This window comes from Amphiprion ocellaris, chromosome 15, assembly GCF_022539595.1.
Source record: "Amphiprion ocellaris isolate individual 3 ecotype Okinawa chromosome 15, ASM2253959v1, whole genome shotgun sequence".
In the NCBI taxonomy this organism is placed as follows: Eukaryota; Metazoa; Chordata; class Actinopteri; family Pomacentridae; genus Amphiprion; species Amphiprion ocellaris.
The window spans coordinates 6620542-6641935 of NC_072780.1; the positions used below are offsets into that span (position 1 = coordinate 6620542).

The 21394-nt window shown below is 38.4% G+C and overlaps 1 protein-coding gene across 2 annotated transcripts in view; it reads left to right on the forward strand.

Moving 5' to 3' along the window:
- Positions 1-21394, forward strand: part of csmd3b (CUB and Sushi multiple domains 3b) — a 349486-nt gene that overhangs the window by 69918 nt on the left and 258174 nt on the right. For both annotated transcript variants that reach the window (XM_055017938.1, XM_055017939.1), the window contains exon 4: positions 5375-5597. In XM_055017938.1, coding sequence (XP_054873913.1) covers positions 5375-5597 — 223 coding nt within the window. The remainder of the gene's footprint in view (positions 1-5374; positions 5598-21394) is intronic.

A 21394-nucleotide genomic window follows, 5' to 3' on the forward strand; every position in this document is an offset into this window, starting at 1 on the left:
AGGCTCAACATACCTCGCTAACACATTAATCTCGCTTCATAGTACACCGCTCTGGAGGTCACTTTGAGGCAGCATTTTACAGTTGTTTAAAGTTTTACTGACAGTAGACATTTTCTCCTCCATCCCATTGCATTGCACTTTGCTGCATGGCACAAGTACATGTACCTACCTTCTTGTATGTGTGTTTAGCCATTGTTTTTGCCGCACTGCAGCCCTCTGCTGCACTGACATAGTAGTATCATCAAAGCTGATTTTTTTTTTTTTTTTTTTTTTTGACCAGAGAAACTGAAAAAGAGTCATTGCAGCCAAATGCAAGTTGTAAAAAATCACAGGTCCAGCACAGATAGACATTCACACCCACTGGCAATTCAGATCCTGCTGTGCATTTTGATTTTTATTTCTGGACTGATAATGGAAACCTATGCAAACTCTTTAAGTCGTGTTTTAGCAGTGGTTACAGCGAGCTCTTGATGGTGTGCTATTAAAAGTCGTAAAACTACACCAGACTACATTTTGAGAAAACTTATGCCCATAATAATTTCTACGGTAAAAACTTGACTGTCTTGAAAATGGTGTGACAAGTGCCAACGTAAGGCACTTGTTAAACTGGTGTTTTTTCTTCTGCAGTGTATTATCTAAGACATTCAAGATGAGCTATTGCTTTGAGAAAAGAGATCAAGCTTATATTGCAGACCAGGGTTCATTAAATCCACTCAATTCACGAAGCAGATTTTCTTCTTTGTCTTTAAGCTTCTTTTATCCAGGGAAGGTTTTGCTGAGCACGCATGCTCTTTTCCAGCTAAACCCCGCTCCTCATTAGCACCAGTGCATAGACTCGCACCTGGGGGCGACCCAGTCCAACCACAAATCTTTTACTGTTTGCCAATTAGCATCTGTCTTTAAGTCTTCAGGGGGGAAACGCCTTGCTTTAAATGCATTCCCACCCAAAATCTTTTTTAGATTTAATCGCACGTTTTTAGCTGTATTGTTTGTGTAAAAGAGCAGCTGTTGTCATGTTGACTTTGCAGCATTTATAAACTTCAATGGTTAAACAATTTTAAATCCGCACCACCTGATTTTCACAGTATTTCCCCATTTTTAGCAAAATTTTGCAAAATTCTGTGCCTTTCACTGCTTCTTCTCACCTTTTCTGGTAGCCTATTACTCAAACATACTATAATCTTAAAACAAAAGTGATGTATTTTAGCAGATTTCATTAAAAAAAAAAAAAAAAAGACAGGAAAAAAATTTTTTGCATTCTACTTTGGATTCTCGGTATTGACTATGTGTGTAGTTAACTAACAAGGTCAGGGCTGGAGAGGAGGCTTTATATGCATATGTGCTTGGATGTGTTTATGTATGCAAGAGAAATAGGAAGACAATCAGGGAGGTTAAGAATTCTGAACGAAGCAAATCGTAGAATGAGTGAAGGGTTTAAATGGCCAGCGTAGAGTAAACTATGTGAATACCTTGTGGATTTGTCCATATCCCTTCGAATCTGCCTGTATTTGTATGTTTGTCTTTCTGCCAGTGTGTACATGTGAATATGTCCATATATGTGTGTGTGTGTCTGTGTTCACTATGCCCGTCTCTCTGTGACCCTGTGCTTGTGTGTGTGTGTGTGTGTGTGTGTGTGTGTGTGTGTGTGTGTGTGTGTGTGTGTGTGTGTGTGTGTGTGTGTGTGTGTGTGTGTGTGTGTGTGTGTGTGTGTGTGTGTGTGTGTGTGTGTGTGTGTGTGTGTGTGTGTGTGTGTGTGTGTGTGTGTAGAGGGCCTGTCAGTTTCGGTCTGGTAGTCAGCATAATTAGAAGTCTCTCTTTTACCCCTGTCTCCTTCTCGCTTTTCTCTCTCTCTCTCTCTCCCACTCTCTCTTCCCTTTACTCTCCACTCTCGCTTGCTATAATTTCCCATCGCTCTCCCTCCTACACCCTCTCACCTCCATCCCTGTGAGTGATGAGTTTTAAATCATCCTTTCATTCTTACACAATGATGAACGAGGGGAAATCTGTCCTTTTCTCTCTGTTTATTCTGCTTTCCGTCTCTGTCCTTCTGTTCACATTTCACTCTTTATTCACTTCACCCTGCATCTGAGCTTTTCAATTAATGGAGTTACTTTATTTAGACTAAGACACCCATGAATCTGTGAATGCAGATAAAGAGGTAATGGGTTATTTACCTCTGTGGACTTCAGGTAACAAATTCTTGGGTTAATTTATCAGAAGTTTTCGAGATAAGTACTTTTTATGAATTAACTGATGATAAAAAATAATTGAACAAATATTCATTAACATTCAATTACAGTTTGTTTTGGTTGTTTGGAATACGTTGCATTCTTGTTCTACCATGTCGACAAATAAGCAGGGAGTGTGACCGGTGGCAAGCTAGTGTTGTGTGTATGTGCATATTGGTGTCTCCTCGTATGGCTTTGCTTGTCCCTCCCGGTTTTTCAACATCTCATCTCTGATTGGTTGTGAAGGGACAGAGATACCAGCCCTTAATTGCAGCTCAGACTGCCATTGGTCATTATATCCCTCAGCGTGATCTTGGAATTGTCTGGGTAAATGAGGACTGGCCAAACACACACAGGCACACACCGACACACACACACACACATATGTGAACACACAGTTTTATTTTTTGGTTCGGGTTCTGTCTTGGATAATTGGTTCGAAAAGCATCCAGCAGGATTGTCCTGCTGTCCCTGTGGCCCCGGCTGCCATAGTAAATAACGAGGCTCATAAACATGAAAGGCAGGGGGATGATCATCCTGATTTGAGCTTTGGACTCAGAGGAGATCAATTAAGCCCTGGAAGTTCAAGGACTTTAGATGTACAGTGAGAGCAACATTTCAGTTAAATGCTTTCATTTAAAGTTAAAATAATACATTAAAGGCACACCACTGCAGCATCAAGAGCTGGTAGAAAGCCTTTTTACTCTTTCTGTCTACATCCTCAGTCCTCTTATTTTCTTTAAAGTGAGACAGCTGAAATACACACCGATTATGTGATTGAAGACAGAGACGAAAGGCCACAGGTACTTTATATAGGAGAATGAAAAAAAGAACATAAATGTGTAGCAATTTGTAACATCATTCCTCCACAAGAAGACACAGGATCAGGCACTTATAATGGCAAGTTTCTTCTTTGCTGTAGTGTCCTTGAGCAGAGCAATGCTAAATCCTTACCAGCTCCAAGGGTTTCTCCCCTGTAAGTTTACTCTGCAGTCTGACTCCCCTGCGGAGTAGAAGGAGTGGAGAGTCTCCATCTGGGATCGATAGAGCATTGGGAAAAATACTCTGGACCGAGTTCACTCCTGGACACTCCAAGGTTTTCATCTAGCACCTGTGGTGTGTTTGATATAAAAGGATCATTAAGATCAAAGGGAGAAGATAATGATCCTGATGTGAACTGTAAAGTCCAAGGAGATCAATTACATTTACATTTTACAATTTAGGCATTTAGCAGATGTCCGGAGAGATTTAAGAATAAGTACAGCAGCAGAATTAGCTCAGCTTCTAATTTATCAGTACACGCATCCTCTGAAAGGAAGAATCACTCGCATCTTATCTACTTATTTACAATTCCATCCAAAATATCACCATAATATTAGAACATGGCCACAGAAACAGAATCTTTCTGATTACTTTTCTGATTGCTTCTCAACAACACTCCATCTTTTACAACTACTGAACTCACAGATTAAAACCTAACTTTGGTATGGGTTAAGACTACAAGCACACTTGAAAATGAATGATAATTTTACACCAATGTTGCAGAGTAAGCGGCCATGGTGTGAGTCTGATTCAGAACTCCTATGAATGGATATCATTCATAGCTGCTTAGATTTCCAGCGCTGTCATATTCTCCTAGAATTAGCAGCAATGGAAGTGGTGACATGCATAATTCCCGTTGCAGTTGATTTAGATGTGAGTTTTGCATCCAATGGTCTCCTCCTACCCACTTCCTCTGTCTCCTCCTCCTACCAACCTGCTACCACATCCACAGAGCTATAATAAAGAGCCTACAGTAGCTCATTAAGATCTAGTAGTATTTATCCACTCCCTCCCTAAAGAAGTCATTGACGGTCTTTGATGCTGCTTGGTGCGTACAGGACTTTGCACTCTTGTCGCTTTCTATTTGAATTGCAGCAGCGAGCGTAGATGTATATCTCCTAAACAACAACACGAAACAAGTTGTTCGGCTATGAACTCCTGAGTCATGTTCCAAGGAATTGTTAAAGCCAGCAGACATAGACCTATTGTTGTTGCCACATTTTCACGTCAGTAATTGATTAACAAAAACAAAGGAATCGCAGGCTTTTGATCTTGTCGAGGCGCACGGGGTGAATCCAGGTGAATACTCTGGTCGCTTATTGATTTCACCTTTTAAGTCAGCTGGAAGGGTAGCTGAGTGGCAGCAGAGTTTCCAGTCAGTCAGGGGACCTGGGTTCAAGCATCTCAAGCTGAATGTGAATATCAGCTCCTGGGGTGTCGCTCTGAAGCAGATCCTTGCCCTCGCCGTGAGGGAAAGCAATGAAAAGATTATGTCTCTAGCAGCACACCAAACTACAGATATGTGGAGCTACAGTAGAAGAAGTTCTGACATATACTTGTTTCAACAGTTTTGGCTGTAGCTACTGCATATATATTCCATTAATATGTAATCATATATCAGCATCAAAGACCAGGATATATCAAAACTAAGCTGACCTACTTAGTCTCGCTCATGCTGACTTGCGGCTTGTTCCTCCATTGATGTAAAGCAATATTTTTTAGATATATATTTTTTGACTTTTCAATGCTGTTTCCCTTGAAAGAAATAATGAATAGCGGACCACCGATATTGGACATGGCCAATAGGTCAACACTATTAACTCTTTCGATCGAAACAGAAAAAACAGTCGAGTGAAAATAATACTTACGGTGCCATGTAATGCTGCTGAGTGTGGAAAGAGACAGAGCAGTTAATTGGTGTATGTGCAAGTGTGTACTTTTGTTTAATTATAGTGCCTGTTTGTTTCTTATGTGGTGTGAATGTACTCGACAGTAGCTACTCACTGTCTGTCAAAACTACAACCAATTCTCCACACAACACACTGATAATCACAAACTTGCCATTACTGTCACCCACACATACACTTGCCATTAATATGCAATGACTGTATCCCTTTAGTCACACAAACACAAAAAAACATATATACAAATATGAACATGTCTTAATGCTCTATCATCATTACACTTTGAATGAAATATATCGGAAGATGACAGTATTTCTCTCTTTGAGTCTCTTGCCACAACTAGAGTTTGACGTGCATATGTTCTGCTTGTATGTAAAAGTGTGCTAAAACTAAGTACATATTGTCTCTTTTCTATCTCAGGTTTCATCTACACTTGTGGGGGTACACTAAAAGGCCGAAATGGCAGTATAGAATCGCCAGGCTTTCCGTACGGCTACCCCAACGGGGCGAACTGCACCTGGGTCATTGTTGGAGAGGAAGGAAGTAGAATCCAGCTCATCTTCTTGTCATTCGCCATAGAAGAAGAATATGACTTCCTGTCTTTGTACGACGGGCATCCACACCCTGCTAACTTCAGGACCAGGTAGGGCTGGTGATTTCCCTTTTTTTATTAAAAGTCTGTTTACACTTTGTAACCCTCTGAACCCCAAGCAGTTTCTGGAAGGTTTTTGTTCCATTTGAACTCACTGTGAACTCATTTTCACTGCAGTATAAAGTCCTGCACCTCTATGCAAACAACACAACAATGAAGTAGAGAGAACTGGTAAATATCTTATGTGCAGTATGATGAATTTACAAAGCTAAATTCACTGAATTTTTGTTACCAGACTGCTGGTTACATCTGAATCACTAATGACAAGAGAGCACAGAATTTTTTTTAGATTTTTACAGAATCGTTTTTTTTTTTTTTTTTTTTTTTAAACAAATGGTTAATTTTAGGCACATTTTCAAATCAGACATTTAGAATAAAGTCATTTTGATGAAATCTCATTCTTTTAAGCTTACATTTGGATAATTTACATGGACGAGTAGCTTGAGAACTGTCGAAAAGTTGAAAATCCAACAATTCATTCTGTTTTTATAGTTTCTGGCTGTGATAAGTGGTGTCTTTGGAACCTTTTTTTTTTTTTTTTTTAAAAGAAATTATACATTTCAAACTAATTTTTAGGTTTTGGGGTTCAGAGGATGACGCCTTGTATCATCATGGCAGCACCACAATCAATTTGAAACTCCCCTTTTTTAAAAAAGTCATTATTCACGTTGTTATGTAGTGATACTTCATTTTTATCTATTTTTATAGATATATTTTATTGACATTTTATACAAACCACCTGATGTTGAACACATTTATAGTAAATCTATTTGTATTCATCTGACAGTCTTTTTTTAAAAGGTAAGTTGGCAAAAGCACCCGTTACAGCCTATGTCTTATAGTGGATTGTTAGGTTGTAAGTCATGTCGAGCCAGTTTTTATTTCATAAAGCTGAAATTATGAGAAGAGGCTGCGCTGTTGCTAATTACTGATACTGACCTTTCATAAGCTAAATAACATGATTGAATGTTAGGAATGAATGAATTATTCAAAAGATGGCTGAAAGCAAAATCAACCAGGCTGATGTATGAGTTTCAAGCACATTAATTAATCAGACGTATTTACTGTTAAGTATCGGTGTGACTACATTTTTTGAAAAGTGCATTGTGTTTTATTAACAAAATAACTGCGTGTTTCCGTGAGCATACACAATATGATATCAGTGCTGGCTGGACTCTCTAGAGCAATGCCACTGCAGCGGAACAAATGACCTTGTATAGCAACAAGGTTCTGTCCTGCTTTAGCACAGAAATTGCCAAGGCTCAATCACTGCCACTGTGGTTTCCCTTTAGTTATTGAATTATTTTATTGAGCTCCTCTTGTAAGAAACACAATGCCCAGAAAGAAACTCATTTCAGATAAGCTATTAAAGTCTCCTTGCCTTATGATTTTATCAAGCAATCAATAGAGCCTAATAGCATCTGTCTGTGTCTCTATTCACATTCGACATGTTCTTTTTAACCCAGCAATTAAATTATTAAGTTATTCAATTAACTGTGAAATGTGAGAGACATATATCTGGAAATGTTTGATTTCCACATGCTAAACACCGAGGGAGATAAAGATGATATTCGAGTTTTGAGAGATGACGTTGTAGAAGTCCCTGTCATCTCTTGCATACTCTTGATCTAAATAGCAAATCAGTGTTATTAAAGTGCAGGAATACATTTGCTTGTTTATTTCCACTCAACTGGCCCTTGCAATTGCGCTTTTAATTTAATTTGTCACTTAAGGTATTCTGTGGCAATTAAATCTGCTACCTGAAAATAACAATTTGTGTTTTTCCTAAGTGCAAAACACCACCAGGAAAAAGCAAACATTTTAAAAACATGTCCTCGTTACAGCCAGTTTAATGTGTGCTAGCTATGGAGGCAAATGCACGGCTGTGTATGATCACAACATACCTTGACTCTCACTTAACTGTGAGAGTTTTATTTTGAAATTCTTTGGATGTGAATATTCACTTGGAACTGATTCAAGGTAAGTTTCACACCAGAGATGCTTCTTGTTGCTCTTCAAGAAAACTCAACTAGGACTTTTGCTTTAATAGCTATTTTATGTGCACTGATAGCTCAATTTCTGCCTGATGAGTATGTGATGGGATTCTGTGAGTACAAATTGTAGTTTTCAACCTTTTTGGTCATTTCATGTAAGAAATTATAATTTTTTTGTGTTTTTGTTCTTGGGCTTTCTCAGTAATTTGAATTTGACTGGCCTCAGTGTATTTAAGGTACTGTATTTTAAGCCACAGTGTCAGTGCAGTCTGATCAAATCACAACCACACAGTCATCAGTCTGTCACAGGGCTACATATACAGACAAACAATCACACTCGCATTCATACTTACATCCAATTTGAAATAATCAGTTAACCTCAGCGTGTTTTTTGGACTGTGGGAGGAAGGTGGAGTATCCGGAGAAAACCCCCGTATGCACAGGGAGAATATGCGAACTCTAATGTACTGTCTTTTTACTAAACATTCTGACCATCCTGAAATTTCTCAAGAAAAATAAGTTCAATTTTAGTAATATGCCTCAGTTGACACATGTGCATTGCAACTGACAAATCACAGTGTATCTACAAAGGCACAAAACATTTAGTCACAGGTATCTGGAATGGAACAATGTAGTATTTTACTTTGTGATCAAAGCAACTTGTCGAGGTCTAGAAATTATTTAAAATTTACAGTTTTACAAATTCCCAATATACAGTTAATGTCTTCTCTGTAATTTTTACACTTTGTAAAGTCGTCCTGCGGGTCGAAATGGACCATCTGGTGGACTGATTTTGGCCTGCAGGCCATATGTGTGACACCCTGGAAAAAATAATCGGAGTAGAAGAGCCGAGGCGGTGACATCATCAAGTATGCCGGTGTTCCAATTGCACGTTAATGATGTGTTCTCGGGAGTCCGTACTTCCGAGTTCGTACTCGGCATTGAGAAACGGCCAGTGCAGTTTGAGTATTATTGTGCGCCGCAAAAAACAGGCCGACGTTAAGACAATAGTTCAGCTAATTAGTTTTGCATAGATGGACCCTTTTCTCCCAGTTGCTGCTTCCCCCCCCGTCATGCCTGTGCGCCTCCCCAGATGGGCGCGCCCCACACTTTGAGAAATACTGCTCTAAACAAACAACAACTTGAACTTTTATTCTTAAATTGCACTTTCAAAATTGAGCAGGAGCTTCCGCTGCTGATGGGGGTCCTGGCTATGGTCAGAAAAGTCTTTCTTTAATCAAATCAGGCTTTACCACTGTTAGATCACCAGGCAGGAAGAGGTGGCCCAGTTCACTTAAGGATAAGGCGTTTGGGTGATGGAGAGATGAAATGAGTTGTCTTGATACTTGGTCAGTTGCTGAAAACAATTCTCTCGTCATGGGGAATGAACCATGTTCGCTTGGTTCAACAGGCATAATTTCTAATCAGCCAGCTGCAATAATCAACCTTTGTCGGATACTCCGGTGGCTTTTGGTGCCGAAATTGCCACACAGAGTTAATTAAACAAGGGTGCAATAGAGAAGAATGGAATAGAATGAAACAGAATAGAAAAGAGTAGAGTGAGCAGAGAGAGAGGAGAGAGAGAATAAACAGACGGAAGGAGAGGGAAAGTGAAAGATGCCCTTTGTGCTCTTATTGGTTGATTAGGATTTCCTGCTTATCTGAGATAACAGGAAATGATGTTCTGTGTAGGTGTGTGTTCACATGCACAGGTTTGTGTGAGTGCACGTCTGCGAGGAAGATTTATGGTCTGCATGGTTACAGTCGCCCCGCTGGTTAAGCCAAATTACCTCTGCTGTCTCATTCGCTCACTTTTTCTCTCTTGTTCTTTCCTTCTCACACACACACACACACACACACACACACACACACACACACACACACACACACACACACACATACATACATGCACACATATAAACACACGAGCACAGGCGCAGGGCAAAATGGTGATTAAAAGGTCAGATCCATTAACAAGAAAATGGTAATTATGGGAAGAGTGATTAACATGGATCACACATGAATGCAACACAAGATTCGTCCAATTTATCTTTCTTTTTTTCTCATGTTGTAAATGTAACTGATGAAGATGCTGGGGTTTTTTTTTTTTTTTTTTTTTTTTTTTTAAGAAATGTTCAAATTGCGTTTTTTCTCTAACACTCATCTTGATTGAACTTCCAAATCAAAGGCATGATTTTTTAAACAATGCACGACTGTTTTCCTGCAAATGCTTTTTAAAAATTCTTATCAAATCAATGTTAATGCAGCTTGTTACATCAGGATTATCCATCTGTGAGTTTCCATAAAAACCACCATAATCAAGATGTAAAAGGATTTTTCCAGTTTGTAGTTTGTTGTGCGACTAAAGGCCACCTCCCGTGATTGCTGCATGATCTAGAGTCACGAACAATCCCTCCCAGTCTCCCTCGATTATATATTGACTGTGGCTGGAAGCTGAAATTATTGACTGTGACAAACAGAGTGTTTTGAACTTAGGGTGGGTCTTGTCTCACCTGTCCACCCTTTTCATGATGTTGTTGCAACAAGCAGATATGATGAATGGAGCTGGTCTTGCTCATACTCCCTGAGCCTGTGGAGTTTTGACAGCCAATAAACAGACACACTGTGATCCCAACACATTGCTATTGACTTGGACCTTAGATTTTTGTGGTTGTTAATGAATAGGTGAACACAGGCATGTCAGTATCCCCTAAATACACAATATTTCTTAAATTCTTCATGTCATGCTGTTTTTTTTTTTTTGTTGTTGTTTGTTTGTTAATAAGTCAAAGTATCCCATGTGGTATTTCAATCACAAAGATGGGATTACCTGGAAGAAATATGAGCAAATATGTAAGTGTACTAACAATTTCCACGCAATCACTGGCAAGGAACATTTTTTAATTAACCTGTTTTTAATTATGTGGGTGAAATTATTTGATGATAATATTTAATAGACAATTAGCTGCTGGTTTGTTGTGAGTCCAGCTGTATTTAGCAATGTACCAGTTAAGTAAAAATAAATACAGGGGGTCCTTGACTTGCGTCAGAGTTCCGTTCCTACTGATCTGCATAAATCGATTTTCGTCATTAGTCAAAACTCCAACAAAAATGTAAATGAAGCTGTTACGCTCAGCATTATATTAATTAATTCTCTAAAAGTCAGGAATACCAACAACTTTCATGCATGTATGAGTCATTTTACAAGAAGATAACACAATATTGTAACGGACTGATGTTATTGTTGATGATGAGGTTTCAATGTTTATTGTTCAGTTCGAGATTTACTTAATGTCAGTGAACATGGCATGTTTAGTTAGCTCGCATCTGATTGGCTGAGAGTCAGCAGTAGTGTGTGTTTGTTAAGCGAGAGAGAGCTGGGAACAGCAGCTAATTCTGGAGCTAAATAATAGGTTATTTGTAGTTATTTTGGCGTTGGCTACGGCCCACAGTAGCCTGTGTGAAGGTTCAATAAACGACCAGAGAATGGGATAAAGTGTCACTCATTCATCACAGGGGGTCACTACAATAAGTTGACCTGTTTTTACAACTTTACCGATGTTCGTTGGTGTTTCGCCCTGTTCCGAGCATTTTATTATATCTAATTTCACTTCCATGGAGATGGCTTTCCTTTTCTTTGAAGCACTGCTATCAGAAGAGTCTGACTTACACTTGGGAGCCATAATGGGGCAAAAAGTTAGCGAACGTAGCACAATCCAAGGTGGCGTACAACCGGCAAATATAAACGAAGCCGTCTTTTAACACCGCTTGATGATGTATTCATCCGCTCCACTTGTCAACTAGTTCCACGTCACCAGTTCTGACGTAACGCCATAGGTCGATGACATCATAAACCAAGGACCCTCAGTAAATCCAAACAGAGACACTACAGACAATGTCTATATCCACATTGAAGGATTTTTTTAATGTCCATTGTCATAAAGATCTTCTCTTTTTAGCTATGCTGAATTTTTTTCCAGTACCACATTACAAAAGATGTTATCTCCTGGCCATTTAAAAATAATAATATAGAAATATATGACTAGTCACTTAAAAACAAACATTCACTTAACTATTTCCTGTAAAATATTTTAGTATTATCTGATTTTTTACTAAAACATATGTTAAGGTTTATCTAGTTCTTCTTTTACAGTTTAGTGTTTTTTTAGCATAATTCCTTTGTTCACTAGGTAATTATTTCAGTCCCATGCTACTGCGTTCAGGAAGAAAAGTGAGTTTCTTCAATTTTTTTATGATTCTTAATGGAGTACACAAACTCATAACTCAGCTATTATGGATGTCCAAGTCGCACAGAGCATAGATTAATCTGAATGTTTATAACATGTGGTTTAGCCTCTTTGGTTTTATGACTTTCTAGGGGAATGATCCTATAACTCATCCATAACTTGGATACTAGGGTTCATGTTAACATTATTGTTAACAGTGAGCACAGAGATAAAAGCGAAAACAGGAAAAAAAGGCGACAGAGAAGCAAAGATGAGGTGATTGTATGTAATCAGTTTGAATTTTATCAGAGCCACCTGAAGTGTGTGTCATTTCTCCTGAGAGATTCTTTAACAGAGATTGTGACATTTCCAAATTAAATTCTGTTTACTCTCTTTATTGGTGGTATATTTGTCAGATCATTTTGTTGGCTGTTCAGCTTGTGGTTATCAGTTGATTTGAACATTTATTACTTGGGAAGGTGTTTGCATAATACAAATACAGTTATTCTAGATTTTTTTTATTTCTGAAAATATGTGAAGCACTTAACAAACCTGCACTTTAGAATGTTAAGGTAGTATATTTCCACGACTATAATACATATGGAAAAAAACCTTAAATAAATGTAACACAGGTAAGAGGAGGTAATTTCTGTGCATTTAGATGCACTTGCCAATAAATACAGCTTCATTCTGTGAAAATAAGTAATTCAATGATGTGTATTTATCTCTTAATGTCTTGCCAAACAATCATGGTTTGACTGGGTGGTTGTAAATTTGCCCAAAGTTCAACTCTACTCATCTCTCCTTTGCTGCATCAGTTCTGTCCTGTCATAGCTGTTGCAGATGGCTTACTGTGTCACAAGCCATTTGAAATGACTGCCTTCCTGTCGGTCAACGATGTCGTGTCGTAATAAATGTGAAAGCCTGGTAAGGTAGCGGCACATAAACTGTTGGAGCCTCAGACGTGAGCGGGACAACAAGTAGACTTCAGAGAATTTACCAGCTGTCTGAAAATTAATAATGTGTGAGCGCCAAGAGAGCGTCTGAGAGTTTTTGGGCATGCATGGATAGATGGATGAAAGACAAGTACTAAACGATGAAAGACACAGACGTTCTGGATTAAAAAAAAAAAGAAATGACCAGATTGAGGACTTGACCATGATGGTGCGTACATGTTGCATGCATTCAAAGCTCAGATGCCAATTTGTCACTGCTGCCTTCAACATGCAAAACACAATCGAAAGGCAATGATTTTTTTTGCGTAATTTCAACAAAAAATGGGTCAGAAAAATCTGCAAATAAATCATAATGGGGTTTTGGCGAACGATAAATCAGTCCACAGGAAATAAGGCAGTGCCTCAGAAGGATAATTGAGAGCAATTCAAAGACTTAGAATGCACCACTTACTGAAAGACTACATTTAGACTCTTTTGTGAAAAAGCACCATCCTTCCCACCCAGACTTGAAAATCTGTTCTTATTTAAAAATGTATAACCAGCGGGACATGCTTCAATGAGAAGGTATCTGCACCAACCCACATTTCTGTTAAAAACAAAAATCAAGACAGTTTTAGGGAATAGAATCATTAACAATTAACGTTTTATTGGACAGAGATCTCAAATTTACCACACTGCACTTCACACATCCAGGCCACAGAATGGCTTGATATATGTGAGGGTTAGTAAAGTGAGAGGCTTCGGCTCCAGACTTGTTATTAAACTAATGGAGGAGCAAAAATTGTGTTATTACTCGAGTGTAGCACAAATTTATCCTGGATTACTGTTACTTTGGAGATGTGCTGGCCATAATTAATTTGTACTGTCAGTAGTATCCATAATAGCTTTTCTTCCACCTTTATATGAGCCTTTCTTATCCTCATGTATCAGTATTGTTCTGTTAATGGGACGCTGTTTTAGCAGCTTCCGAACACGACTTCATAGTTTCCATTCATTCAACTCGTGGAATTTTGTTGTGACTTTAGATTCCACAGTCACTATTGTTTACTTTCACGCTTTAGCTATATTTTCATGTTTTATTTTAGGACACCTCTCAGTCAGATTCACAAAAAAACGCCCGCTGAAGTTGTGTCAGGTCACTGTATGAATATTTGATCAGCACAATTCGTCAGTCTGTCCATTCCATCCGGTGGTTGTATTTGTTTTGTGCAAGCAAATCTGTTCCTAAACCATTTGCTAAAGCAAACTAGGTTTGTGTGGATGCATGTCAACAGTCTGACTGGGTTAGATGTGGATAATTTCATTTATCTCATCTTTAGAAATATGGTTAGGATGTCTAGCTTACAATTGTATGGCACAAAGGTAAACAAAAATAAAATGAAAGAAGGATTTGAATCAGTGTTAACTTATTTATATGTGGTATCAGAGAGAGTCAGTGGCAGACTATCAACAACATTTCGCAATAAAATTGTTAGTTTCATTTTTACACCGTGTTAACCTTGACGTTTCTCATGTGAGCTAAGCTACCATTGTTACTTTTATTTTTAACTTACTTCCAGGCATAAAGTCACTAGTGAAGATACTTCTATTTTCCATGTTTAAAATGTTACAAATCTTATCTGCTTGAGAGAAAGATCTAATCTCTGAAGAAATGCACAGACTTGACAATATTATTATATACTCACAAATGTTCTGTGCGATTGAGGCCAAATGGAGGAAAGCCTATGACAGTCAGCACTTTATGGTTTATTTGGTGTTCTTGCAAAGCTTTGAGGTGTAAGTATCCTGGTGTGGCATGATTGTTTCTTCACAAATACTGTATGTAAAGCAGACGGTGGCGCTTGTCTCTGAAGAATGGAGCCCTACTTTTTCTTGGCCAGGGTAGAGTAGATTTGGTGCAGGTGTTCAGCTCCAGAGGAGGCAAAATACCTCCAGACTTGAATATTTCCACTGCACTACCATTCTGTCTCCTGTTCATGACCTGACATACCCCCCTCTGTTACTGTCATGAAACATTACCTTTGTTTCCTAAATAAATAGGACTATTTGTCGACTCTAATCCACTGTGAAGTGCTGACATATCTTAGTTCACCCCAAGTGTTTGACCTTGTTGGCTCCCCTGATATGTGCTTTAGAGACCTCCACCAGACAGCCTTGTTTTGACAGAACTTTTGCTGTGTCTTTATTTGGCATGTATGTCTGTAATGATACATTGATCTTCTGATGGTGTGGTCACTTGTGGTCTGCCTAATTGTGGTTTGGATGCAACTAATCCAGTCTCTGTAAAGTGTTTTAGAGTGCCGTGCGCCGCCTACTTAGAAACCTTCAATCTGGTCATGATTTGACCATACTTAAAACAATGAGCAATAGCTGATTTACTTGAACCTTCCTCTGATTAGCAGATCAAATCCACCTGAGTTTCATCTGAATGCATGACTCAAGGAAATCTGACCTTTTGTAATAAGTAGTTAACATAGTCAATGACACAAATTTGCTTAAATTTGATTGTAGCCTTATAATTAATGCAAAATATTCAGTACTTCTTCACTTTTTGTCACAGCTAAGACTGAGAGACTTTCACGAAAGAACAAAACTCAATAAGGATTTTATAGTCATTGTTTAAATATTGCCAGGATTTCTAGAATTGTGATGTTCCCTGAACGTGGTGTAAATGTTGCTGCTTCAATAATTGTGGGTTTGAATGTCTGTGTCACTTGTGAGTGGGTTAAATGAAATTTCAAACTACCTTTAGTAAAAAGCTGTGCAAATTTAAAAAAAAAAAAACTAATGAAAAATTCCAGTAATTGCTTCTCTTATCAATCAACTATCAATTTCTCTTTGATACTAAACAAAGCTATCAGTGCTGGTTAGCATAGTAAGGTAGTTAACAATACCATGTTGTCAAGTTACATACGTTTCTATATTAGCTAGCCGTGTTTTATATTAGGGTAAATGTATTTAAACCTATTTAAATCTGAAATGCTAATCAGAAGTTGTAATTATAATTAATAAACTTTCCAAGAACATTTGCTGGTATAGTATAATTAGGAATTATTTTTATCTCCTTCATATCTTTCTGAATAATTGCTTTTTTGCATGTGGAATAAAATGGACTAGTATAATGTGACTTATTTGGTGAGCTATATTATGTAGTTGAGCTCAGAGAACAGCCAGTTCATTTTTCCGGTGTCACCGAAGCAGCCCTGTGATGTGAGAGAAAGCTCGGTGTCCCGGGGCCTGGTGGAGGAGCTGAAACAGAGGCGTCTGTCTTTAGGCCGGGAGTGACTGACTGAGGTTACACAGGAGGAAAGCAAGGCTGTAGGACAAGTGAGAGAGCAAAGGGACTGGTCAGGAAACTGGCAGGCAGCGAGCTCCCTGTTGTTTTCCTTTGGCTAAAGAATAGTGCAGTAAGGCTTGAGTGTAGTGCTTGTCTTAACCCACTATCAGCCTGCCAGCATTTCATGTTTTCACAGTAGTGGCGATTAGGTTGACCAGCTGGGAATCCTCTCATCTCTGGGGAGTGTTCTTGACTAGGTGTGGAATAACAGCGCTGTGGATATCTGCTCTGCAGTGGGCTGAATGATCTGTCATTGATCTGTCAGCTGCAAACACATCATAACATGGTAGCATGGTAAATCAAGCTATTAAAGAGCTTTTTAGAATGTGTCTCACAGGACTGATTCTCACACATTTGGCTTGACATGCTTTTATACTCCATGTCATGCCGTCAAGCTCCCCAAATGAATCAGGCGTTTTAATGTATATAGCTATGAAAGGGACAGTCTGATGTAGGCTGCGGGTATAAGCCCAACATTGGCCACACATTTCACAGGACTTTCTCCTTCCCTTCCGCTATCTGAATGTTGCCATTTTCAAAATCTATTTCACTACAGGAAACAGCCACATAATGTAAAGGTTGAATTTTGCCCAAAATTAGGCAGTAAGGCTGCACTGGTAGAGCCTTTTCTAGTAAAGTAATCATTTTCATCACAGTTCATATCTCCCTTATATGCAAATGTTCCACTTAAACAAGTCATCTGGCATTATTCTGAAGCAGAACCGAAGCTTTATCTCCATCACATGTGATTGTAATTGTTTTAAAGAAATACAAAGAAGCCACAGACTGGTAGTTTTATAGAATGACCAACAAAACAAAACTATTTTGACCCTGAGATTGACACTGCTAGGTAGCAGTATATTTTTCTCAACAAAATAAGAACTTACTGTCTTTTTTACGACTGAATTACAGAAAGACGGAGTGTTTGTTGTATGAAACTAAAGTACAATTTATTGCTGAATTTAGCTCTTTTCTCCTTTTATTCAGTTAACCTTCTCAGATATAAATAATCATTGAGGTCATTCCATCTCATGTCATCAGAACTTCTGCTAAACCATCTCTAAAACTTTTTTATGATAAACTTTTAATTTTTTTTTTTAAACTCCCCGCCGACCCAGTTTTGACACACTTTTTTGTACATTTAAATTTGAAGCTATTTTAGACCCTTAATATCTCAGGAACTATTAAAGATAAAAGCCTGAAATTTTTACTGTTAATTCTCATCATGCTGTCGATTACGAATGTGCAGTTATAACTCACATCACGCTAAGCTAAAGTTTGGCAAATCTCTTGATAAATATCCACAGTTTGAGACAAATTAAAGATGGTTTAGCAGAAATTGTTCTAAATATTTGATGTCTTTAAGTGGAAATGGCCGCTTAAAAGACTTTTTGGAAGTAAAACTCAGTCCATTCTCTTAATTAACCTTTTTTTTGCTGTTTGCTGAAACACAGAGAAATGACAGAGCAAAGCTGGGGAGAAACAGCACTGACAGGTAGCTGTGCTTGCATTCCATAAAGAGGACTCTCATATATAATGCGGAAAGGATGTACATATTGCACATTATTTATGGTATTGTAATGCCCAGCAGCAAAATATGGGCAAAATATTTATTTTATAGTCTCCTGAGCTATGCCACAGAAAGGGAGGGAAGGACAGGAAATATCCACACAGGTTTTAATAAGTTTGTTATTTTTAGGTGATGATGTGTATGCACAGTATTTACAGCATGTGATTTACAAATCATATGCTGATAAGAGGTTGCAACCTGAGTCACAGCTATTAAAATAGTGTTGCCTGGTGTGTTAAAACTGTTTATTGGAGTTTGCATGTAGCTCGAGTAGCACATATCTGTGCTGCCCTCTTTTAAGATGGAATGTTCCATTGCAGAGGTGCAGCAGGTGAACTAGAAGCAATTTGGTTTTTGTTGAAGTTGGATTCCGGAGCATTGGTTCCACCTGTTTCCAGTGTCGTCTGGCCATCTGAGCTCCCAAATCTCAAGTGTGTCAGATTAAATATGGCTGCACCAAGAGCCGATCTTAACATTCATACATAAATTACACGGGTGATGTGATGTGGCATAAACTAAAATGCCTGGCAGGCACATAACTCGTGCCAATAAAAAACACCCCAAACAAACCACACACGCAAGGAAATCATTTTAAGGTAGAATCTGTTGACTCTCCTCTACTTCTTTTGGGTTGCCATACACTGGCTAGTTTATTCCCAGCTCGCTGTTCCTGCCCTGACCCAGTTTGTATCTGCAATCCTCTATAGCACCAATTTTACACCTGGCTAAGTCACACCCACATCCCCCCTACACACATACATGCACAGAGACACACACTCAGCCACAAACTGAACTCACACAGGCTAAATGCACAGCGGCAACCAAAAGACATGCACCTTACTACACACGGACGTAGCAGGAAAACATGCATAAAGGACATGGGAAACAGCACTGTGGGTTTGGTGTGAAAATAAACAAATATGGTCTTTGATGTTGGGACAGTATTCCAGAGCAGAATTGAGTACACTTTATTTGGGGGGTGGGAGAAAGCAAAAGGTGCATATGTAGATGTATATGTGTGTGCTAGAGTGCATGCGTTAGCGAGCGAGTTAGTGGATTGTGTGAGTGTGAACCGAGGTGTGTTTACCCCTGAGGTAGTGGTATTTCATCTCTTCCTGCATCAGTTCTGCCCTGTAGGGGGTAAGAGGTGTGTGTGTGTGTGTGTGTGTGTGTGTGTGTGTGTGTTTATGTGCGTGTTAGAAGATCCAAATAGCTTGCTCAGGTTAAAAAGACAGGAAAGAAGAGAAAAAAAAATTCTTTTTCATAGTGTGGCTTTTTCAAGACTTTTTCTCCCTGCATGCTCCCGTGTATGAGACTCAGGTCAGTGTTGTGTTGTTGTTTTTTTCTCTTTTAAATCACAATTACTGTATTGTTTCCTGTCTGCAAAATAGTTTGACTGACCTTGGAGAAATTAAATATGAAAACCTGACTGCTTTAAGAGCACAGCATGACCTCCGGTATAGGAATAATAGAGGAGTCTGTAGTGGAAAGTATGCAAATATGTGCAGTTAACAGTTCAAATTTCTTATATATCCCCTGTTAGAGATTACTGTAAATCGTTAATAGTAATTGTGAAAATGTGCATTAAGTATCCCATAATGCAGCAGTCCCCTTGGACAAGAATTACCTTGGAAAACCCAAATAAACCCTGTCTAGAGAGCTTCCCTGTTGTAATAACTTTTATCGCAGTAAACAACATTTTGGCTCAGTGGGTGTCCATCAGTTATTCAATTTGGTGAAAATGATCTCTGCAAGAAAGCTTGAGTGAAAATGTTGTGTGGTTTTGCTTTGATTTGTGCATAATTGCTAAACCCTGCACAGTGGGCAGAAAAGCACTGTTGTGTATTTATGCTTCAGAGAGGAATTCTTTCATTGGAAGTTGCAAAGCTGGTTTCTGCCTTTGAAGAAATCAGTAACATTTCTATTTAATGTCAATGAGAAAAGAGTACATGGAAATACAATTTTTGATTCTATGGATGGTGTTAAAGCATCTAAACATTTTTTCAGTTTTTTTCACTGTAATTCTTTGCTTAAAGCAGTTTCTTTTCAAAGTTTTTTTTAAATTAATTTCTCATGTGAAAGTTTACAGCAACACAAAAGAAACACAATGGAGCGTGCCATATGTTAATTGGAATTCAATTTCCTAATGGATTCAGCTCATCCATTAATACTCTTTTTCACTCAGACTCAGTCATTTCAAAAATTTCTCATGATAATTGTTTGTGTCTCTGCACCCCTGTCTTGATATGCATTCACTGGTATCATTTCTTTCATTTGTCCCACTGTCAGTCTTTTTACTGCCTTTCACATGAATTAATGTAATTCACTTATTCATCTCTCGGTTTCTTAATGTCTGTTTCTCAACCCGTCTGTGTCTTCTTTTCTCAATATTAATTCAGCCCCCACCTCATTCGTTTCTCTCTCAATTCTTCCTGTAAATGTCATTAATTCCGTACTGATAACCAGCTCTGTTCTTTCAGCTCAGTCTGACACAGATTATAATTATAATCATTACAGTAACGTTAACAGTGCAGTACAATATTCAGGAGTCAAATCCCCTGATGATAGAGCTCTCTTGAGTCTTTGCAGCGCCTGTTCTTTGTGTCATATTGTGGCCACTGTAGTCTGTAGAGATTATTCCTCCGTGTGTTTAATACACCTGGGGCTGGTATAATTGATTTTTTTCCCGCTCCTTTTCTGAGTGGTCTGTTCAGTCTATTGATAGAAAATAGGTGCCGTTTCATCTTCATATGCAATAATCCATCCAGTAAAATTTGCATATTCAAATATCAACTACTTATTTGTGTTTCTGGAAGGCAAAGCTTCAGATCTTGTCGCATTAATGACTTTGTTCCTTCATATGTTTGTTCACATTTCATTATTTTCAGATTTAGGCCAAAGTTGCAGTCAGAACATTAAAAGCAAACAACCAGAACCATAACAACTATACATACATCTAGATCTTCCAGCAGACCAAATGATATGTTACTTACTGCATTCACCTAGAAACCTACACGTACTTCAGCTGAGTGGTTGGCATCATTTTTGTTACAGTAATGAATATTGTGCATATATTGTATGCTGAAAACCAACCTTGTTTAATATTGAAAAAACGGTTCCCAAGCCTTAAGCAATGGTTTGGTCACAGTCTCTGCTGCTGTAAATAGCTATGTGAGTAAATGTTGGCCTGATTTCCATTAGGCATAAGATTAAAGATGAAAAATTACCTGAATATTTTGAGCAAGATTACTTTTTATTTCCATCTTTAAAATAATAAAGCTAAAGAGCCCAAAGCAAGAATGTTGCATCCCATTTGGCCAATTACAATTGTTTTTGTAGCCAGTCAAAAGTCTAGCTTGTTTTAGCTGTTGTTTTGGTGACTTTTCACCAATTCATACTTGCTAAAGGCAGAGAGATTCTTTGACAGTCTTGTATTCCCCTTTGAGGTATATCAACAGATATTTGAAGAATTTAGGACAAGAGACTTTAAAAACAATGGCGTGCAACTTTTGACGTAGATGTGTTGAGGATCATGTTGCAGTAGATGGTTTTCTTGTGATGATTCTCTCATTGCTAAATTTTGTGTTGCTGCACAGTAAAACAGCGCATCTCTACTCTACTGCTAAACCATCCTGAAGGTCTTTTGCAGTCAAACAGAGGTTTTGATCTGCCTTTCTGGCATCCCACCAGCAGTTTCTCTGGAAG